At 41.2% G+C, this 18,295-nt stretch overlaps 2 protein-coding genes across 4 annotated transcripts in view; one reads left to right on the top strand and one right to left on the bottom strand.

Annotated features, from left to right (window-relative positions):
- Window positions 1–599: 599 nt before the first annotated feature.
- kat7b (K(lysine) acetyltransferase 7b) lies at window positions 600–14,531 on the bottom strand. Of its 2 annotated transcripts, none has more exons than XM_048233566.1 (14): window positions 14,321–14,531; window positions 13,504–13,651; window positions 13,044–13,295; window positions 12,565–12,647; window positions 12,087–12,170; window positions 10,570–10,668; window positions 9,922–10,032; window positions 8,706–8,924; window positions 5,715–5,804; window positions 5,217–5,357; window positions 4,759–4,852; window positions 3,888–4,034; window positions 2,009–2,115; window positions 600–1,174 (listed from the first exon to the last, which is right to left on the bottom strand). In XM_048233566.1, exons 1-14 carry the CDS (start codon window positions 14,333–14,335, stop codon window positions 1,079–1,081), a joined length of 1,686 nt encoding a protein of 561 aa, XP_048089523.1. In that variant the 5' UTR covers window positions 14,336–14,531; the 3' UTR covers window positions 600–1,078. The 2 variants fall into 2 exon arrangements, with proteins under 2 accessions (XP_048089523.1, XP_048089525.1); XM_048233568.1 differs by having other exon boundaries at window positions 8,706–8,897.
- A 1,046-nt stretch (window positions 14,532–15,577) lies between these two features.
- The window catches only part of ptges3l (prostaglandin E synthase 3 like), a 3,306-nt gene continuing 588 nt past the window's right edge, over window positions 15,578–18,295 (top strand). Inside the window, exons 1-6 of one of the 2 annotated variants that reach the window (XM_048233570.1) lie at window positions 15,578–15,664; window positions 15,745–15,786; window positions 15,986–16,099; window positions 16,391–16,457; window positions 16,894–16,992; window positions 18,172–18,261. In XM_048233570.1, the coding sequence (XP_048089527.1) occupies window positions 15,758–15,786; window positions 15,986–16,099; window positions 16,391–16,457; window positions 16,894–16,992; window positions 18,172–18,261 (399 nt within the window). In that variant the 5' untranslated portion in view covers window positions 15,578–15,664; window positions 15,745–15,757. Of the gene's footprint in view, window positions 15,787–15,985; window positions 16,100–16,390; window positions 16,458–16,893; window positions 16,993–18,171; window positions 18,262–18,295 lie in introns of both variants that reach the window. The other variant, XM_048233569.1, reaches the window with a different exon arrangement.

Below are 18,295 nucleotides of genomic sequence, written 5' to 3'. Positions count from 1 at the left end.
AAATGTTCTTCCTGGGGGGGTGGAGGCTACTATTGCTATGGTATTAACTTTTCTAGAAAAGTCTATGCCCAGGGGTTCATAATCCATCCAACTCAAATATCAACATCCTTCAACCAGAACCAAAGACTGTACCTTTAATGTGATGGTAGTGCCTCTGTTTATCTATCCATCTAAGTGATGTCGTTAGGACACAGAAAATTGATATGTGTTTACAAACACATTTTCACCGTCATCTCGGAAGGGTAGGCTATTGCAAGAACATGGATTAAAGACAAACCTGTCTTAAGGGGTAAGCCTAGGCTAACCTTGCATGTCATTTTGTTATATGGAGAAGGAATATAATCCTCAAATACCGACTCTTGTGCTGCTATAAAGCCAGAGAAGCGCATATAATGTTCTACTTTGTTAAAAGTATCTGAAGTGGTTTTGCTTATGATGTTACAGGAAACAAGGCTCATCATCCTTAAGGGGCTTCAAGAGCCTGATCCTTGGTCCTCTGATGGCTCATGTATTAAGATGCTTCAAATGTCGCTCATCAAAAAATCTCAACAGGTTAAGCATGCATGTAATCGCTTCATGAAAGGAGAACCAACCAGTACTTCAGATCAAAAGTTATATTTTGAAGATAGAAACATGTAAAACAAGAACCATCAAATGGATCATTTCATTTTTTGTGTCTCTTGGCAAGGCCCTACTGGGCTCTCTGCCATATCTAGTATCTGAGAAAAAAAAAAATAAACAGTCAAAAAGAAAACAAAAAATAAGAAAACACCAAGAAATTTGCACATTCTACAAGCAACGTTGCTGCTTAAACAATCAATTCATGGGCCAACATATCGCTTAATGTTGATTTGGATGAGATGGTGTTTATAAAAATAAAAATAAAAATAAATACAATGATATCAAAAGTGTGTGTGTGTGGGGAAATGTAGTTCAATACATATTAGACTATTTCACTGATATAAAAAGAGACCGGCAACTAGGATTTCATTTCATAGATCTCTAATTTTAGGTCATGACACTTCAGGTGTGGCTGTGGTTTTTGCTGGTACAGGCAGATGAGGACTCTTTCACCCCTCTATGTTCCTTTGGGTGGCGTCCATTTTAAAGAACTGGGGTCGATGGTTTTGTTGCCTCTCTTCGTCTCTTTGGCCTTCCATTCGTCAATCAAATCCTGCAAGAATTGCACGCAACGAACAAAGAGTTATTAACAACGCTGGCTAAAATTCAGGGGTGCATTTCCCAAAAGCATAGTTGCTAACTAAGTAAGCAACTGTGTTGGTTGCAATGCAATTTCCCATTGCCAACCAACTAAGTTGCTAACAGGTTAGCAACTATGCCCTTTGGAAACGCACCCCAGAATAGGTTGTGGCTTGTGTGCTTTGCTTTCTTCACAAAACTGTAAGAAATAAGCTTTGATAGCCTCTTATGGCCAATGACCATATGACCAATGCATGTGCTTAACAGAAATACAATATACAATACAATGTCATTCCTAGATCACAAGTTTCCCAAAAAATTTGAGCACTGGCATTATCAACTGTTGAAGTAGAATGTCCTATATCGATGCCAATGATCCTAAAGGCAGTTATTAAAGTTTAGAAAAATGAACTCATGAAAATGAAAATAATTTGGGGGTTTTTCAAATGTCACTGAGGCAAACTCTTTTAGGCCACATCATCTCCGCCCTGGGAGTCAAGAGCCAACAACAAAAAGGGATTCTGGACTTTTAGCGTGACTGAGGCAAAATCTGTGACATTCCAATTTATTTTCCTTTATTGGTTTCAACTCAGCCCTATGTGTGTAAGATTATGAGGAGATCTTCTATATTTGCATGTATCCATTTAGCTTTTATCCAATGCGACTTATAAAAATAACACTCCATTCATGAGACCTTAGGTAACAATAAATACTACTATACACACAACACATGACTACAAGAGGAGTGCGGAAGTTTAAGTGCTAGTCAAAGAGCAGTCGAAGGGGATCGTGGTAGATCTTGCCGTACCTGTCTCTTCAGCACCAGGTGCTTGCCCTTCCAGTACTTGAGCATCTGCAGAGACTGCAGCGTGCTCACGATGTCCACGGGATTCACTGCTGTCTCCTGGCTAATTTCTGAGGAGCACACACACACACACACACACAAACAACAGCTTTGAAAGAGTCATTAGCAACCACTTCACCAAAGAGGGAGAGAGGAGCAGTTCCCATTCACTGGTTGAGAGGTTTAGCATACACTTCACACTGAGCATGTCCAGGCAAACCAGGGACAGAAAGCTGTACGCACACAAAGGACGTGTCCTACGAGATCAATCGCAACTATGACCACACATATGACCAGGTCTTTATGACATGTGCTACCTTTTTAATGTACAGGTTGTAACTTCTTGTTTCTGCTTCAACCATTTTTTTATTTATTTACTTGTTTACATGTCTGGGCCTACTAATGATCAACAAATCCATAAAAAAAAACATGACATGCACACAGGACAGCTTTATCAAGCATTGTCCTTATGACAATAATCGCCATTAGCTTATTGAATATTAGCATTCCAATATTTTCACCAAAAAAAAAAACCTGAAGCTGAGTGCAATCTGATATAAATCTGAATGACACTCCAGCAGTAGCCCAAAACATAACCTTTCAGTTAAAGCAACACCAAAGCACTTTTCCTATGTCGCATGCATGATATTTGTTTATCCAGCACCGGCTTTGGAAATAACAATGTCCACAGACAAGTAGAGTATGTTGCATGGTTTTAACAAAGCATGATGTATTGTGACATCAGAAGCAAGTCATATTTGTAGTTTCTTATGTCTCATTCCATCAAACTACAGCTACCCGATCTGGCAAACTTACATAGTGCGGTTATAGCTGATAGAGGGTCGCAAAGCGAATGCAGAAGTGCCGTTCACTCTGTTACGGGTTGATGAACCACTGAAACGATTTTGGAAACATTATTTTAAGGTACAAAAACGTTTTGGTGTTGCTTTAAGCGTTGCTGAGTAACTGAAAAAAGCTCCACATATTTCCAGATGGTTAAATTAGTAGTGGCAGTGGTTTTGATGATTACCGTTGTGATTGTGTTTGTTGCGGTGTCTGATTTTACCAAAATCAAAATTGCTTTGACGTCCGCCAACCAAACAAATAGCACTGCAGTGATCATAGCCACTACTAAAACATATAGCCTTCATAACCACCACTCTAGCAAAACACAAATCTTTTTTAAACTTCTGGGTTTTCAATGACCAGGCGAATGTTTACCGTTATGGTGGTGGTGATAGTTACGGTCATAATGGGATTTAGGCTATGAGTCTTCACCTTATTCGTGAAACCCTATTTCCATCTGGTTTTCATCATTCGTCCATTCTGTGTACATAATAACTTAGTGCAGTCTCAGCAGGCTAACTAGAATATGCTTCAACTTATATATTTCTTTCAAAATGTTGACAATTATCCACTCAATATAGATATTTTATATAATATATGACTGACAGGAAAAAATATAAATTTACTTTTGCATGGCTTAGGATGAACCAGGCACTGTCCATCAGATTAAAAATCAATACAATGCTTCTACCGGAAATAGAAAACCGGATTTCGGAACACTGAAGTGTCATGGCGACGCCCATGTTTGGTTTGGAGTAGGGTGGAGAGCACAGCTGGAAGAGGGGGGTCTGACCCTTAATGGAGCCATCAGGCAATCACCCGCTAATATGCTAATACACTCAAACCTCCGTACCTTTGTACCAACCTTTGTAAACGTTTGAGTTTTCACCGACCAGGCAAACGCTTACTCTTATGGTGGTGGAGGTAGTTACTGTCATCATAGTATATAACAGTATCTATATGGTGCAGCTGGAGAAGGAGGAGGTGGTGGTCTTACCCTTGATGGAGATCTCCTTGCCCTGGAAGTCGTGCATGTAGCGCAGGAGCACTTCCTTCCAGTAGCTGCGGTAACTGATGAGGCCCAGGTCAGACAGGGGGCGCTCCGGTGACCCCACTTTCTCCTCCACTTTGGATAGCAGGTAGCCTACACGGGGTCAAGGTCAGAGGGTCAAGGTCAAAGAGGGCAACAGCACTTTCTGACTTGTGAGTGTGCTATACTAATAGCACTGTGGTGCGCATATATTCCTCCAAGAGCACGGATAGAAAATTGTGTGTTTGAGTTTGTTGTGAAAGAAAAAATAGTTTCTAGCAAATTCTTCCAACATTACATAATTATTTGACACTAAAGGTCATTTAACCAATTACATTTAACTTTAATAATTGAATGCATTTGACTTTTGCTTTGGACACAAGTGTCTGCCAAATACCATTACATAAACATGAACATAAACATAATAAAGTTAATAAAACAACAATGCAACATGGTCTATTTGAGCTACTTAAAAATATCAGTGGTGCGGTCAAATTTGGCAAACAGTGGCGAACGTTTGTGGTGAACATGTTTTCTTTGAACAGTTACATTTGAACGATTTGGTGTTAACATTCCATTAACATTCCATTCACGACCTGTTCCACTTTATGTTCGCAGAGAACTACCTCCGCAGACTGTTGGGGTTGTTCACACACGTTCGCCAAAAACTCAAGGCAAGCAGAACACTGTTCACAAATGTTTGCGAATTTGAACGCACCTCAGTTTTCAACCAGAGAAAAAACACAGGTGGCTAGAGATAAAGTAACACCCTAGCAATCATCATAATTACTCTAGCAACAACCTAGCAACCACCACTATAGAGTGGACTGGTACTCACTGAAGTCGATCAGCATCTTCCCATAGCCCTGCCGCATATACTGGGGCATGGTCAGGATGCAGGAGACGTTGTAGTTGAGGAAGGAGTTCTTTTCCTGTGAAGGAAGAGGGGAAATTTATTAAACACAGTTTTACAGACTGGAATCACTTCACCTGGACCCTGACCCTCTACCAGAATGTAACCATTTGGTTAAATCTCCTTCTTAACATAATTTCCCAACTATCAGCCGCAGCTTATACATTGATTTATGCACGGGGGCAGTTAATATGGTATTAATATGTTTTTTGTTTTTTTTTACTTGCATAAAACAGAATTTGAAGGGAAGTCGATTTTTGGACTGTACCATTACAGGGGGATTTCATGGGGAAAACAAAAACAGTTGTCTCTAGTTGTTATGAGAACGAGAATGGCATGGGAAGCCCATGGGCTTCCAAGGGGTCATCTGTGCACCTCCTCACCTTGGAGAAGTATCCCACCAGGTGGCAGCCTGTGTTGTCAGCGTCGGTCATCACATAGAACAGGAAGGGCTCCACGTCGTAGTAGAGTGTCTTATGGTCGAGGAAGAGCTTAGCCAGCAGACACAGGTTCTGGCAGTAGATCTGCAATTGAGAATATTGGTCAAGTGTGGCCTGGGGTCCGTTTAGCGCATCGGTCGAGTACGTCCTTAAAAAGTGAATGTGACGTGTACACGAAATGCAATATTTACATAGCTGGGAATGTGTGCCATTCTCCCTATTACAAGTTAATTTGCCATTGAAAATGACTAATAAGCTATTATGGACCCTTTCAAGAGAGTTCCATTATCAGCATCATAGTTGGCCCCACAAGGCTTCCGTTTTAACATTCCATATGTTATCTTAATGCAGAGGAAGTAGATTGGGGCCCAAATTGAACGTTCAAGCATTGTTTTTGTTTTTATTGTTGAAAGGGTCCATATGAAGGTAAAAACCATTTACCTTATTTTTCTTCCCATCCACTTCAAATACCGAGATGGCCCCTTTGCGATAGACTTCGTCTCCAGGTGGATGCTTCCAAACACATTTTGCCTGCAAGAAGTATATATATATATATATATATATATATATATATATATATATATATATATATATTAACGTTTTTCATGTGACGTATTCTAGGTTCTATAGCTTTGTTTACATCCAGCTGGTAGGCAAGGGACAAGTTGAACCCATTGAACATCGTTGTCTGCAGCTGCCTCTCAGTAGGCTACATCTATGTATTTCAGCAATGTCAACATTTCAGGCATTAATAAAGGTGATGATGAAACGTTATCCCACTGTTCAATATTTGATAGCCTGTCACAGGAACGTTGTTTCGCTAAAATCGCCCTGATTTGGTGCATTGATCTGTATCGATGACGTTATGGGAGAACCTGCATGTAGCCTAATGGTAGCCTAACTTTTTTTCTCTGTTCAAAACTCGGTTTACACGAAGACAATAGCCTTTCTTAGAAGCTGTGAAATTTGACCAGAAAGGAACATGACTTCCTTCTGAAAGCTGACACAAAATCAAACAATATTTGATAATTTAACTTCAACTGAACAGCGACAGGTCTTGGTAGGCAGTAGACTCAGCAGACGTTAAAACGGTAGCCTACTGTTATAGCCAGAGTCAGTCAGCATCATGTAACATTAATGGCGTTAGTCATGAATCCTGTAACATATTATATCATATAACAGCGATGGCTTATTCGAAGACGATCTGCATGGATATATAACAACCCAGAAAAACTCAGAATGTGAGTGATAAAGTTCATTAATTGTATGAAACTTTTTATTAGTTATCCATTGCAGCATCGCCTATATTAGGCTGTTATGCTAGCTCAGCCTTTAAATATGTTATTTTGGTCATGTGGACTTGATTAAACAGGTAAAGATCATTCATAAACTGCTTATTTCTTACATGACTGAAGCAGTAGCCTAGGTTCAACAGTGGTGTTTGAGGTTGCTGTGTTAAGTTGTTGTGTGTGATCGCTAAACAATTAGGATCAAATCAGTTTATTTTGACATACACGGAGTTAGCCTGACCTGTAACGTTAGCCTATAGCACATAAGCCTATTCTGTTTTCATTTATTAGCATTTGTTGTGATTATATAATCAAATGACACTCATGATAACTTGAAATAGAAGGACAGAAGATAGGTGATTGATGTCCACAAGCACGAATTTCCGCGAGACAAATTAGAACAAACTGTTCGGTAAAAATAATCTTGCCATGTTTAAAATGCTGCACTTTTTCCCTTCATAGCCTATCTCTGGCAATTCATTTTTGGATGACTGTAGATAGTAGTATTTTAGCCTACGTCTTCGTAGACAGTAGGCTATCTTGAGAATAAAAGCCTTCACAGCTGCTAACGATCATCCTCCACAACCACGAGGGATGGTAGGCTAAACGGTCGCTCGTCGCCTTTTTTTTGCTTCTTATTGTAAAACCAACTGTTAGGGCCTACACAAGTGGTCGGCATCCCGGTCAATATTTGATATTAAAATTTCAATTTTGAAGCTATTTGTAACTATGTGTAGCCTATGCAACCCGACTGTTGTAGGCTTGCTTACCACTCTCTGCAGTGCCTTGCCTACCATTCTTGCCTACCACTCTAGTTGTAAACAAACGGTCACATGACATTATGACGTAGTTGCAAAACCTTAATATATATATATATATATATATATATATATATATATATATATATATATATATATATATATATATATATATATATATAGGTACAATAAGATCTCCATAGTAAGCCAATGCAAATTGTAAAAGATAAATGTCATCTTTGTCTACCACTATCAGGGCTCCCACTCTTAAGTCAGATGTAAAATTCCATGACTTTCCCTGACGAAAAACCTGAATTTCGATGAGTTACTGTAGAATTAATCGTACAATATACCAACCAAAGATTTCAGAGTAGCCACATAGCGTTCAAGAATCTTTGACTTTTTTAGAGTGGGAGATGACTAAATGGGCATTGAATAAGCACAGTTGGGCTAACCACAACCACTCAAACAAGCGTTAAAGCATTAATGTATTTATAAAGTACATTTTAAACTGCTATAACAAAATTCCCTGATATTCCATGACTTTGCCCCACAAATGATAAAATTCACTGACTTTCCATGTCTGGAATAGCCTGGGTGCCAGCCGAACTTAGTCCCGCCCACAACATTTGAGGTCGGGAAGATGGGTCTGGCATTGCTCCGTTGTGGAGCAGCTATGCTCGCCCAGAGCTGGACAGACCAATCAAATCGGGCTTTACGATGATGGACAGGTGAGCAACAGCACCTCTTCTATCACGTCATCTGAGCACGCTTAGGTTGATTATGTCTGCAGCAAAAACAGATGGCTTCTAAGACCCCATATGGAAAATGCATATTATTTCAATGAGGTTATATCACTGAAAATTATTATTTCTGAACACTTTGGCCAAAGCTGAGATGTGGGAAAACTCATGGTTTCACTTTCATCAAGGGAAAACAGGATGTTGCATTGTGACATGTTGTTCCCTCGTTCGTTTGAAATCTCTGATTGACCACCTGTTCGATAGATTTGCGACAGCCTTTCCCAAATGTTTGTAGCATATCAGTGTTCAACGGAATTATTTTTAAAAACGGAGGGGATATAGGCTATCAGTTTTTTCCTAATAGCATACCCTACTACGTATCTCTTAGATTTCGCTAATGAGTGTTGCAGGAGATATTGACGGCACAACAACTTTTACAAAAGACCAGAAAACAATGTTAAGGCATTTGTGGAGAAGAAGGATGGTTCGTGTGTTCTTTCTACACCTCACTGATATGATATTCATATCACATGATATTCCAGAAATTCCCTGACCCGTGGGAACCCTGCACTGTCCACTAGCACCTAAAGCTAATAACAATTGGAGCTGGGGGGGCGTAGCCTGAGGGTCTCTGTCCCGTACCATGTGTCGGCGCAGGATAGTCTGGCTCTTCATGTACTTGAGACAGAACTCGCAGACGTAGAGACGGCCGAGACGCGCGTACTCCTCCGGGTATGGCGAATGGTACCAGGTGTCCAGCTCATAGCGGCCGAACACGATGGTCTTGATCATGTTGCTGCCCTCTGTGATCTGACCCTGTAGCCTCAGCTTCTCCTGCGATCGAAGAGCGACAAGCGGGTTCTTAAAGAGAAATGTCATTTATTATGTCACAATGCTGCAGAAATGTCACCATCACCACAAACATGGAAAGAATGACTCAATAAATATTGAGAGGACAGGTCCTCCTTAAGACAACCAGCTAACAGAGAGTCTAAGACAGCAGAATCACATATATTTGATTTATATATTTCATAAAATGACGATATGCACTTCATGTACTTCATTTTGAGAGTCACTTTGAATAAGTGTTTCATAATGTTCACTAAACAATAGAGACTTACAAATACCACAAGGTTAAGAACGGAAGAAATATGTTGACGTTTGTGAGGTGCATTTGGACACGTGTTGGATAAATTAGAATTTATATGAATGATGTGACGTGAAATCAGACAGGAGAGGAAAGCCACAGGGACAGGGGGTGCTTGAGGAGAGGGAGATGGTGCTTGAGGAGAGGGAGATGGTGCTGGAGCAGAGGTGTAGAAGTTCTGCTTCAGAAAGGAATTCAGCTATTTAGTGAAATCTCGCCCCTGTTACCCATGGGCCTTCTTTTCTTTTTTTTTCTTTTCTCTGATTGTCTAACACTCTGTAAAGTGCCATGAGATGTTTTGGCACACTATAAGTAGAATTAAATTGAATTGAAATCCCCTACTGTGTTAAGTGCACAGGTAGAACCAACACATGGCAGGACTTTTACTTTCTGAAGCCAGACTGGAGAGGAGCGATGGAGAGATGGAGAGGGAGATATGGAGAGGGAGAGAGAGAGAAGAGGGAGAGGAGCGATGGAGAGAGAGAGAGGAGCGATGGAGAAGGAGAGAGGGAGATGGAGAGGGAGAGGAGCGATGGAGAAGGAGAGGGAGATGGAGAGGGAGAGGGAGAGGAGCGATGGAGAGAGAGAGAGGAGCGATGGAGAAGAGAGAGAGGGAGATGGAGAAGGAGAGAGGGAGATGGAGAAGGAGAGAGGGAGATGGAGAGGGAGAGGAGCGATGGAGAAGGAGAGATGGAGAGGGAGAGGTCTTACCAGGTCCTCTGAGGCGCGGGCCTGGGCTTTCCTGAAGAGCTCCAGGTCGTACTCGCTGGTGATGTTCTCCAGGAGGGGCTCTCGGGTCGTGCCGTGGGTCTGGCGGTGGTCCTGGGGGACATATGGGGGGAGAGGGAGGGTAGGAGCAGAGCAGGGCAGAAAGGTGAGGGGAAAGGGGGAAAGAGAGAGGAGAAAGAGAGAGAGAGAGAGGGAGAGAGAGAGGGTAGAAGCAAAGCAGGGCAGAAAGGTGAGGGGAAAAAAGAGAGGAGAGAGGGAGAGGGAGAGAGAGAGAAAGAGAGAGAGTGAGAGAGGAGAGGGAGTGTGTTTCGTGGGATTAAACCATGGAACATATGTACTCTTATGTTTCTTGATTTTGAGCAGCCATAGTTTACATATGTACTGCCATAGTTTATATTTGTACTACCATAGTTTAAATGTACTGATTACACAATGATTTGAACTTGTTTTTCCAGATGAACAACCATCCATCAACTGCTTCAAACTGCATGCACTACATGTGACAACATCCTGTTTCAAACTGCATGCACTACATGTGACAACATCCTGTTTCAAACTGCATGCACTACATGTGACAACATCCTGCTTCAAACTGCATGCACCACATGTGACAACATCCTGCTCGCTCACCATGTTCTTCTCCTTCTGCTCCTTGGCGAGCGGCGAGTCCCTCTTCCTCCTCATCTCCACCACCTTCTCCTTGTAGCGCACCTGCCGCGGCGTGGCCGCCTGACCAAGAACATCCCGGAAAAAAAACACTGTTAGCTAAGCTCAAGCACGGAACACGATTGCAACGTTTACATTTATTCATCTAGCAGATGCTTTTATCCAAAGCGACTTACTCTTTTCATTTTTTTTTTCCTTCTGTCTTACGTCATTCTTTTGTTTATTGCACTTAGCACTTTATTATGAAGCACTTGGTGCGGCTCAGCCGCCTATAAATGCGCTATAGAAGTCAAATTTGACTTGACTTGACATACGTCAATTATATTATTATTACAAGGGCCATTGTCCCCAACTCAAGTCAGGGTCAAGTGCTTTGCAAGAATGCGGGAATTGGATGCCGGGAATTGAACACACAACTGTTCAGGCTACTGCATGCTAGCCCAGCTCATTAGCCACCACAACCCCCACTGTAAACGTCTACAAAGCTGTAAGCCTCAAAAATGTACTATAGGCTTAGTCAATAGTTCAGGTTTGTTTATGACAGATCCTTAAGCAAAAATGTGTAAAAGGTGTTATAAGTCTTTGTCATTACTAGAGTTGTTAGGCAAAATGTACAGGAAATACATCATTTACCTTTAGGTCAATTCAGTCAGCAGATGTTATGTTTGTCTTAGTGTGTGTGTGCCAGAGGGCGCTTATCCAGAGTGACTTAAAGCAAACTCGGGTCCCTCCTTTCAATATATCTGTTAGTGTGCGCATTCAATATATGTATATTTTAATAGCACTTCATGAAATATTAAGTTATGTAAATACAAAATACAAACAATATGAGCCATGCATTGACAGGTGAACATTTTTCACAAATTAATTCATCCCATGCTTGTAAAGGTACATAACTGTCAGACAAGATCTGCTGACTGAGGATCTGCTGACAAATGGTCTGGGCTTGCTGCAGCATGTCGAGCATGTGTGTGTAAAACTTGCCTCATAGCTAACTCTCTGCTGACCCCTTCTGGTAGGCTGAAGGCATCTCTCGCACATGCGCCTTGGGTTATGCAATAAGACATCATGGTCTAGTAGTCAAATGTGCTTTTGATTCGTTCTGAACAGGTTAAAGTTGTAGCCCTCAGTTATAATTCTATACGTTGTTGGGTCAGTTTCAGCTCTGTTTCTTCTCACGGTGCTCCTATCTGTCAGAAACACATCCATTCATTCATTCATTCATTCATTTTTTCATTCATTTTTTCATTCGTGTTTGGCACTCATGCCAATGCCCTAACGTGTTGTGTAAGTTCTCTGTAAAGCAGCTGGGGATTGAGGTTAAAGCAATGAGCATACTTCTGCGCATACGCCTATGCTGTACGGTTGTTCAGTCCAGCGTATCTGCATGCATATCTCCCATCTACTGGATCGCATTGCACTACACATCCACACCAAACTGAGCAGCAGGACAGTTAGTTAGCTAGTTAGCAGCGAGTTACCTGGTGGCGGGTGGCGTGTCTGCTCTCCTCCGTCTGAGACTGGCTGCGATCTTCCTCTTGCTTGTCCCGGTCGATGGCTTTCACCTTCAGAAACAAACGACAGGAATAACACAGAGGACCAGTGTGTCAGTGTGTTTTCTGCACCCTCATGTCCAGCAGGAGTAGCAGACTAGCAGACTAGAGCAGAGTAGAATAGAGTAGAGTGTGTTCTAGACAATCATGTTCACACCTTGTGTGAGGTGTGTGTGTGTGTGTGTGTGTGTGTGTGTGTGGGGGGGACACGCAGGGAACATGCAAATACACTGAATAATATACAGCCATTAAAAGGCACTCAGACAGAAAAATTAAAATAAAAACAAAAACATTTGGCGTGTGAAACATTCCCAAACTTCCCAATAGCCAGTCTGCACAGTGCACATATATATGACAGACATAAGACATCAGACATACTGACACCACAGTCCAGGTCATCCTTTACCTTGCATTCATCTGCAGACAGGTTGTGGTAGAGCGGACACCCGGATATGGAGAAGTGTCTCTCGTGCTTTCCAGTGAGGTGGCCTGCAACAGACGAAAGAGGAGTGTGAGTGATTTTAGAGGCTACAGAGCATTCTATTTCCATGACCACAGACAGAGGGAACAAAATACAGTGTCTGAACACCGGCACTGCTGCATAACAATCACTATGGAATTATCGTTTGAGGTTGCTCAGGCAACAATGTTATCAGTAAATAATTCTGATACCGTAATTCTATTATAAATAGCACAACTTAAATTCCCTTCAATAAAGTATTTATATATCTACAATCCCAATCACTACCAGACAATCATAATCTATGTTACAGTCAGTCAACACAGTCTACAGCGGAATTCAGATTTTCTGTCACAGTAGGTGACACAGCGTTGCCATGTATTTTGCCATGACTGCCATTGTGCCAACACTCCGTGCACCCGTACCCAGTGAATTGCATCCTGGGGTTGGGCATTTCATGTTGAAGTTGTAGCTCTCGTGAAAGCGACGGCGCTTTGGGCGGTGGGAAGGGTCACTGTCAGAGTCCTTCTGAGAGGGGTCCTTGGCGTGGCTTTCGTCATGCGAAGCACTGGGGCTGGACACGTCGATGTCCGACTCCGAGGACTGGGCATTGCCTGTAGGCGTCCTCGGTGGAGATTCATCTCGGTCCACTACATGTTTTATGTCAGCAGGCACGTCTGGGAACAGGCAAAATCAAAACAATGAGAACACTGACAAGCCCGTTTGATAACTATAATGCAAACAGATTATATGATAAATTATTACACGTGAATGATACCTCGAGCTAATACCACCATTTCTTAGCTGTGCATGTGTCAGTAGCTAACCATTAATGAGGGTACATTAATTGCGCAGGATCCATAAGGGCAATATACTGCTTCTTACCTTGCGAGCTTTGGCTGAGACGCAAAGACGCCCGAGTGAGTCGTGTGTTGGTTCGTGTATTTCCGTCACTTTGAGAGCTGTCGGTTTTCTCGTGTTCCACCGAGTCGTCTGAATCACCAGTAGCATCCGAGCTACTTCCTGCATTTCTCTATGAAATGTTCAAACAAAAAAATTTTGTCAAACTGTAGATACATGCAAACCTATCCAACATAAAAGTTACAGAAATGTATGGTTCTGGGTTAGGAAGCAAATGAGTCATAACAACAATAAGCAATATGGCTAACCTTCTGCAGCAAATCTTGCACTGGCAAGCATACATTTGCTAGCTTTATCAGTCGGCTAGCTAACACTTGATAGCCATCTGTTACGTTACTATACAGTTATTTACTCGTGTTTGTAGGTAATTTTTCAACGCGTTACATCGCAAAAACTAAATGCATTCTTTAACAATGTATATGTGCCCAAAATATATAATTTCGCCAAGTAGTAAATTGACAGATCTTCTGCACAAGAACTACAGCAGTGTTGTTTTTAGCTAACGTTAGCTAGTTGCTACCTATTCAAACGCCAGCCATTTTCATTCGTGGCTGATCAATGTAACACAATGTTCGAATTTATCAGTAATGATTTCATATCAAGATGTATAACCTATAAATATTTCAAGCAAAAGTACGACTCCAACTTTCCTTACCTTGACCTAGATATTATTTCTGAACAGCTATCTTGATATTTACATGGCTAAATATAGCCGACTATGATAACTTAGCTTTTAAGCTAGCAACTCCAACACAACTTCGCTGTTGACCCATTTTTTTACCTTTCTTCGAGGCATGCTCTCCGCTTTCAAGGCCCGTTTATGATTAGTTGTTATCGGATAAGTTAGATGCCAATAAATTCTCAGCTGCTCCTCAAACAGACGTGAAGTTATTACGCTATTCAGTGAGGTTAGCGTGCTAGCGAAACGGGGAGGAACCAACCCCCAAAGTTACCATGAACACAACACAACAATCGCCCTGTCTCGCGCCACATTTTCCTCTGCAACACACACTTCCGGTAATTCACAACACTACTCACAGCCATACCGACTCGAGCCGCAAGATGGAGCTAAGAGTCTATTTTAGATTAAAAATTATAAAAAAAAACTGTAGTGCCTACACGAAACCTTTGAAAAAGGTTGGCGACTAATTCAGCTCCCCTCCCCTTAAAGAAGGCTATAGGAATCTTATAGCCTAATATTTTGGGACAAAATATGAAAGTAGCCTAATCTTATAGGATAGGACAGTGGTTCTCAAATGGGGGTACGTGAGATTTTAAAATATACATAAAATATTCATAAAATGAATTTTATATTTCAGTAGGCTATTCAATTTCATTATCCTAAAAACCCTGAGTCCCCCCCATACCAGGATGGTTCGACCCAACCTGTCACATGCCACCCGCCATCACTTGTCAATCACTGTCAAAACTCAAACGATGGAGTCATGGTTGAAGCGTAGAGGTAATTCTTGTAAAAACACGGAGGGACAAGTGGCAAAGAAGGCCAAACCAGAGCCGGCAAAATTACGGCTGTATCTTGAAGAATATGTTTTATTGCTCTGTTTTAAGTCTTTTTTCTCAACTAAAAATGCTTTGCGCTGGTTAGGGGGTACTTGGCTGAAAAAATATTTCATAGGGGGTACATCACTGAAAAAAGGTTGAGAACCACTGGGATAGGATATAGTATTTTGAATAGATGTAGGCCATAGGCTATTTTTGGGACATAGGCCTATAATAGAAATACTATAATGAAGGAAGACTATGAAGGATATTACAAATGTATGCTATTACAAAGCATCATATAAGTACACTAACATTGAATCTCTCTTTCTCTCTCTCTCTCTCTCTGTGTGTGTGTGAGAGAGAGAGAGAGAGAGAGAGTATAGAGTGTATAGGCCTGGTGTGTATTTAGTAACTGGCCCCCAGGGATAAGCAAGAAAGTACTGTGATTTTCTCGAAAGTTCTGTAGATGGACTGGCACCCCATAAAGGCAAAGCTCAATGGGGGGTTGGGACATACTCACTCAGGCAACAGCTGATACCATCCACCCTAAAAATAGCCACTCTGGGACAGTCTCACGCTGTTAGGATCTTTCTTTGGCCAGTCTTCTTTTACTAGAGACCGGGTCAGTGTGACACGGTAGTCTAGACCTATATTATAAATAAAGTAAATAAGTGTATACATAAATTTATTCTGGGTTCACAGACAGGTCATCAGCATGCCCAAAATCAAGAGACCAGAGGATGGGTAAGTGAATGGACATTCAAGTCTCTGCTGCAGTAGACTCCATGTGCTCTTCATTCGTGTTCTCGTTAAAGTTTGAAACTGAAAAGAGTGATTTCATCAAGACCAACATCTTTGGTTGACATTTTCAATGTTTTATTTTCGAGGCAAGAACTGTATCAAAAGATTAATTTCAGGTGTTCTGATATTCTTTTCTCTGTAGCATTCCCGCTAAGTGTGTGTGGTTTGACCGTAAGAAATACGTCATAGTAAACTTCAGCATTCAGCAGCCACGAGATATTCAGTGTGAGATCACAGATGACTATGTAATCCTATGGTAAGTGTTCTTATGTTGCTTTACACTGTAGTGTCTATTTTAAATACCATTTAATTGTACATCTAAATCTATGATTACTAGAATGTTTTCTAACCAAGGTGGACATTGCAGAAAAGTGTTGTAGAAAAGTCCTCTTTGACTTGCGGGTGAGGAGGGTTAATTTGTTTGTAAAAGCTAAGGGCCTATTACATAAGCTTGGACCATCACAAGAGGAAAATTGTCATCTCAGGTGTGGTTACCTAACAAAGTTATGAGCAATGTCAAAGTTGTATCTCTCTGTTCTTTTTGCAGTTGTAAAGATGTGGATGACAACATAATTTACAACGAAATTCATTTTTATGACAAAGTCATGAGACATGTAAGAATACATTATTATCATATCATGTAAAATCAAAGGCTATGACCTTTAAAAACACACTTTACACCTGAGAACATAAACATGCATGATCAATAAAATAATTCTTTATTGTAACATATAAACACATTTTCACACCAGTTTTCACAGTGATTTGAAGCAGTCTTCAAAACATTTAAACTAATAGATATCCCCAAAAAACTTGCACAGCTGATTATATTAAGTCAATATTTTTTTTTGTAATGCAACTTTTCTGAATTTGTATGTATTAGTAGGCTATGTAAATGAGCCATCATCTAAGAAAAATACAATAATTATCATACATTTGAAGTGAAACCTAAACACTGGATAAGGTCAGGTTCAAAATCAGGTTCTGTTGAGGGGCCAAAATGTCTGTAAAAAGTTTGTGATTGTAAACACTGACTGTTCGGTTGGACAGGACTCCAGAGAGAGGCCGTATGATCGCACAGTCAACCTGCTGCTAAGGAAGCAAACACCGGATAAGGCATGGCCAAGGCTCACCAAAGACACTGCCAGGGTAAGTCAGGACTGGTCAACAACAACCCTGTTAGAACAGAATCGTGAAGAGTGATCTGTTCTCAGATCAGGAGTCTGTGGGATGAATCATGAATGTTAAAGGCTATCCAGAGAGAGAGAGAGAGAGAGAGAGACAGAGACAGAGAGAGAGAGATGTTATAGGAGGCCATACTGTATAAGGAATTTGGCCCAGACCATTTAGCAATGTAAAAGAACAAACAAATTGACTTGCGATTGTTTAAATTTATTTATATTTCATTTTAGCAGACACTTCTATTCCAAGCAACTTATTATATTACAAGTACAAGGCCCCTGGACGCTGGGAAGCAACTTATCTACATGCTATCCCTTCTCCTTAACCACTATGCTACCACCACCCCACCATTGTTGTTTATAACTCTTGGCACTATCAAACATATTGACGCAGAACTGCTATAGCCTCAAAACCTCCTGTGTTGCCAAGAGACACAGTAAGCTGGGGTCAGGTCAATAATTGGCGCTATCTTGTGGAGATTAGGCAGTCAAAGAAATAATCTATACAAATTCAGCTCTGTCTGTTTACTAGTAATAACAAAACTGTAACAACTGGTGCCTGAAGTGACAAACACATGGCCTCAAACTAAACACAACTGGCACAACTGGCGACAGCGCCTGTGCCACCCTCAGGCCCAAGTGCCCACGGGGACCTGGGTTCGAGTCTGACCCGTGTCATTTCCCGATCCTACCCCTTCTCTCTCCCCCACTCGTTTCCTGTCAGTCTCTTCACTGTCCTGTCAGATTAAAGCTGCAGTTGGCAAGTCTGACAGATTGAGGGGAGATTGAGGGGACAAAAATTTTAATGTTTAAAACTCTCATGCCCCTCCCCCACTACCACCGAGCACCCTCTCATCGAGTTCATGCTTGTCAGTGCGCACCAGACTGCACCAGACTGTGATTGACAGTCAGATCTCACACAGCCCTGCTCTGATTGGACCAGAAGAACCGGGAGCTGTGGATTTTTGCAAAACAAATAACAGGCTCTAGGTGGAGGTAGAAGTGCGGGTTTTTTTCTAAACCGGCTGATTTATGTTGTTCTGTCGGACCATAGTGTCGGTTTCACTGAATATGATCAAAAAAGTCCAAAAGATATACTTAAAAAAAAAATTTTATTATCAAATGTGAATAATTGCCTGTCTTGCAGCCCAGCTGGATGGCAGTAGATTTTGACAACTGGAGAGATTGGGAGAATGAAGAAGATGATGGCAGGGAAGAGTTTGAGTACTACGCAGAAGTGAGTATTTTTCCAAAGCCGTATTTTATTTAAC

The sequence above is a fragment of the Alosa alosa genome, chromosome 22 (assembly GCF_017589495.1).
Source record: "Alosa alosa isolate M-15738 ecotype Scorff River chromosome 22, AALO_Geno_1.1, whole genome shotgun sequence".
NCBI classification, from domain to species: domain Eukaryota; kingdom Metazoa; phylum Chordata; class Actinopteri; order Clupeiformes; family Clupeidae; genus Alosa; species Alosa alosa.
This window is presented reverse-complemented; position numbering and strand designations above follow the sequence as displayed.